Raw genomic sequence first — 3,739 nt, 5'->3', positions numbered from 1 at the left:
TTATCACTATATAGATAGCCGAACAAATCGAATTTTGACATTATTTGCCGAGGATGGATAGGCTTTCCCACTAATATGCAACAATGTGCTGATGCCAAAAGAAGCGGGTCCATTATCAACTTTCCAAAGCTCAGTGCCTGACATAATCAGTTAGTGTTAAACTTCGTAAACCAAAGCTAATTCGACTAAGCTGACTAATTCGACCAGTATCTGATGGAGAGGGAGAGGGAGAGGGAGATGGAGATGTAATATTTACATATCGCATAAATCAGCTTAACTTTCATACATGCAACTCGTAGCGCAATTGATGTTACAACATGCAAGAATGCCTATCATTGATGTAATAACTTTCAAATGTATTGCTGTTACACAATTCACATTGCCCGAAACCCTTCCACTTTTCCCGAAGAGATAATAAAGAGCTTGTTTCTGTCAGGCTCAGGTAACCATATGATAATTCTCGGCATTTTATCGGTGCTAGTCATCCATTTGCTCTACAGTTGAGCTTGGTAACAGGGTTAGTAACAGAAGAATTTTGACATTGAATGGCAAAAATTCACTCGGACAGCTCTGAACGTTCTCCTTTAGCTGTTTGCATCATCACATGCAAAAACTTGCCAGGTTCACAACTGTAAGGATTAGCAAGTGCAGCATGTGCCAAGAATGGTAGCTTTCTAAGTGATCTTCCACTCATACCCTGAAAGATACGGATATATGTTTATCACAATTATATGCTGTTGCATTTACTTGAGTGGAAATAAAGGGCAAATCTTTACCTCACATGCCTCTGCAGCTTCAAGCAATTGTTTACCAAGATGTAGCGACATTTGAGACTCAGTTAAAACTACTTCGCTCAAGTTCTCCTTCAAATTAGCAAAATTTGGGAGAACAAGATGATCTCCATCCTGCATATATTCCAGTCATTTGTAGAGAATTTCTACATTATTATCCAGGTGTTCAAAACAAAGCTAAAGTGAGCCAAAGACCCACCAGTACCTGCGAATTTGACAAAATTCCAGTACGCAATAGCTCTTGCAAGCATGATCGCAGTATCTCATAACGTGCTTGAAGAGTTGGTGGTCCAATATATGCCTTAATATCAGCACGATCCACAAAAGCTATATCTGCAATCCCATGAAAGTACATCATTTAGAAATAACTTGCAACTTATGCAAATCTTATCAGGGTAGGTATGGTAGAAGCATGTCACCTGGCAGAAAAAGGGAAGTAAAAGGAAAATGCACCAATTGCATGGTAACATCAGTTTAATTAGTATTAACTATTCATAAAAATTCGAAATTTTAATCTTCTAGTGTACATTAAGATCCAATAGCTTTCGAACGAAGATATCCATACTAGCTTGCTAAACATGCATTACATATTGTACAGCCTCCAGTGGTTTTAAATTAACTAGCAGAAGAAACTGATTATAGAAAACTTCAAAACTACTACATGCTTCTGAACCACTAGTTTTTTAATCAAGAACCATTAGAAGCAGCTAACGCTTCTGAACCATTATTACGGTGGCACTCGTGAACAAGATTCAAAAAGGGAAGAACAAACACGTGCATGATGATCTGCACATGCTTTTATTAAGAAAACAAAAAAAGGAAAAAACAACAAACTGAAGCTGATATTAATATATTAAAAGATCTCATCCTATGCACACATAGTGATTTCAGACAATTAAAGAAACTCAATAGTCACTGTGCTTGCAATTCCCAGTGTTTAGGATGGCCAAAGGCGAGGCGTGGCGACAAGGGCTCGCCTCACGCCTCATGGCGAGGCTTGGCGTGGCGAGTGCCTTTTAGAAGCGAGGTGAGAATTAACACAAAAAAATTAAAATATTAAATATGCATATATGAAAATAAAAAGAAAAATTTGGCTAACGGCTCTTTCTCTCTCCTCTGCTCTCTCCCAGATCTGCCCACCCGCCACTCCGTCCGGCGACCATACGTCACCACTGTTCAGGTGACGCCGACGACCAGGTAACGCCAGCCACTTTTCCGGCTAGATTTACTTTTCTTCTCTCTTTCCTTTTCTTCTCCTTTTTTTTTCCCCTTTTTTTAATCTGCTTCTGGCGCTGCCAGTACGCCGCTGCGCCATCGCCGGCGACTTTTTCCGGCCAGCCCTCACTTTCTCTCTCCTTTTTCCCTTTTTCTTTTATTTTTCTTTTCTTCTTTTTCCCCCCTATTCTCTTCTCCCTTTTAGGTATTTGTGTACATTTTTCCGGCAGTGAACAGTAACTCGAGCGTGAACAGTGTTTTCCGGTGACAACCAGGTTCAGTTCAACTGGAGTTGGTACCTCCGGTTGTCATATCCATTATTTGTCCATACACTTGTAGTTATATTTTGCTGACTTTAGACCTTTGAATAATTTATTAGTTCATACTTATTTTCATGGCTTTGGCTAGTGATGGTAGACTAGGGTCATGTTCTTGTTCGGGGACGGGGGTGAGGGTTAGGAGGGTTAAGTGGGTTAAAGGAGTCTCTAGGTTGAGAGTAGGGTCTTGGAACATTGGGACGTTAACGGGGAAGTCCATAGAGCTAGTTAAGATTCTTAAGAAGAGGAAGATCAATATAGCTTGTGTCCAAGAGACTAAATGGGTAGGTCCTAAAGCTAAAGAGGTAGACGGGTATAAGCTGTGGTTCTCTGGTAGGTCGAAGTATAGAAATGGGGTGGGCATTTTAGTAGATGTGATTTAAGGGACCAGGTGGTAGAGGTTAGGAGAGCCACTGATAGGATGATGTCGATTAAAGTGGTCGTTGAAGGGCTCACTTTGAACATTATTAGTGCATATGCGCCGCAAGCGGGCTTAGGCGAAGAGGAAAAGAGGCGCTTTTGGGAGGATTTGGACAAATTAGTGGGAGGCATACCGCCTACTGAGAAGTTATTCGTGGGAGGTGATTTCAATGGGCACATCGGGCCTATTTCGGGAGGTTATGATGATGTGCATGGAGGCTTTGGCTTCGGGGACAGGAATGGAGGAGGAGTCTCACTTTTGGATTTTGCAAGAGCTTTCGGGTTGGTGATAGCCAATTCGAGTTTCCCAAAAAAGGAAGAGCACTTGGTAACCTTCTGTAGTTCAGTGGCTAAGACCCAAATAGACTTTTTACTCCTTAGGAAGGACGATAAAGGTCTGTGCAAACACTGTAAGGTCATTCCGAGCGACTATCTTACAACCCGACATAAGCTCTTGGTGATAGATTTAGAGATCAAGATGACGAGGAAGAAGAGGGTCGTGGATGACCGACCTAGGATCAGATAGGGGAGTTTGACCACGACTAGTGCCGTGGAGATGGGAGAGAAATTGAAGGTTATGGGGGCCTGGGATAGTACTGGGGATGAGACAAGTATGTGGGATAGGACGGCTAGTTGCATTAGGGCGGTAGCAAGGGAAGTGTTGGGGGTCTCGACAGGTAGTCGTGGCCAGCATCGAGGGGACTGGTGGTGGAATGGAGAAGTTCAAGGGAAGGTGGAAGCAAAGAAGGTGGCGTATGCGAAGTTGATAGAAAGCAAGGATGAGGTGGAGCAGTGGACAAATAGGGAACTTTATAAGATGGCGAGGAAGGAGGCGAAGTTGGCGGTTTCGACGGCAAAAACGGCAGCTTTTGAACGCCTTTATGCTGAACTAGAAGAGAAAGGAGGGGATCAGAAATTGTTCAGGCTAGCCAAGGCGAGGGAGAGAAAGGCACGTGATGTGGTTCAAGTGAAGTGCATCAAGGACGAGCATGGCAA

The 3,739-nt window shown here is 42.7% G+C and overlaps 1 protein-coding gene across 2 annotated transcripts in view; it reads right to left on the bottom strand.

Annotated features, from left to right (window-relative positions):
* Window positions 1-259: 259 nt before the first annotated feature.
* LOC132625755 (pachytene checkpoint protein 2 homolog) overlaps window positions 260-3,739 on the bottom strand; it is an 8,580-nt gene continuing 5,100 nt past the window's right edge. The window contains exons 4-6 of one of the 2 annotated variants that reach the window (XM_060340348.1): window positions 991-1,124; window positions 777-905; window positions 260-697 (exon numbers count right to left, since the gene is read on the bottom strand). In XM_060340348.1, coding sequence (XP_060196331.1) covers window positions 557-697; window positions 777-905; window positions 991-1,124 — 404 coding nt within the window. In that variant the 3' untranslated portion in view covers window positions 260-556. The remainder of the gene's footprint in view (window positions 698-776; window positions 906-990; window positions 1,125-3,739) is intronic. The other variant, XM_060340349.1, reaches the window with a different exon arrangement.

Source organism: Lycium barbarum, unplaced genomic scaffold (genome assembly GCF_019175385.1).
Source record: "Lycium barbarum isolate Lr01 unplaced genomic scaffold, ASM1917538v2 unchr_scaffold_65, whole genome shotgun sequence".
Classification (NCBI taxonomy): Eukaryota; Viridiplantae; Streptophyta; class Magnoliopsida; order Solanales; family Solanaceae; genus Lycium; species Lycium barbarum.
This window is presented reverse-complemented; position numbering and strand designations above follow the sequence as displayed.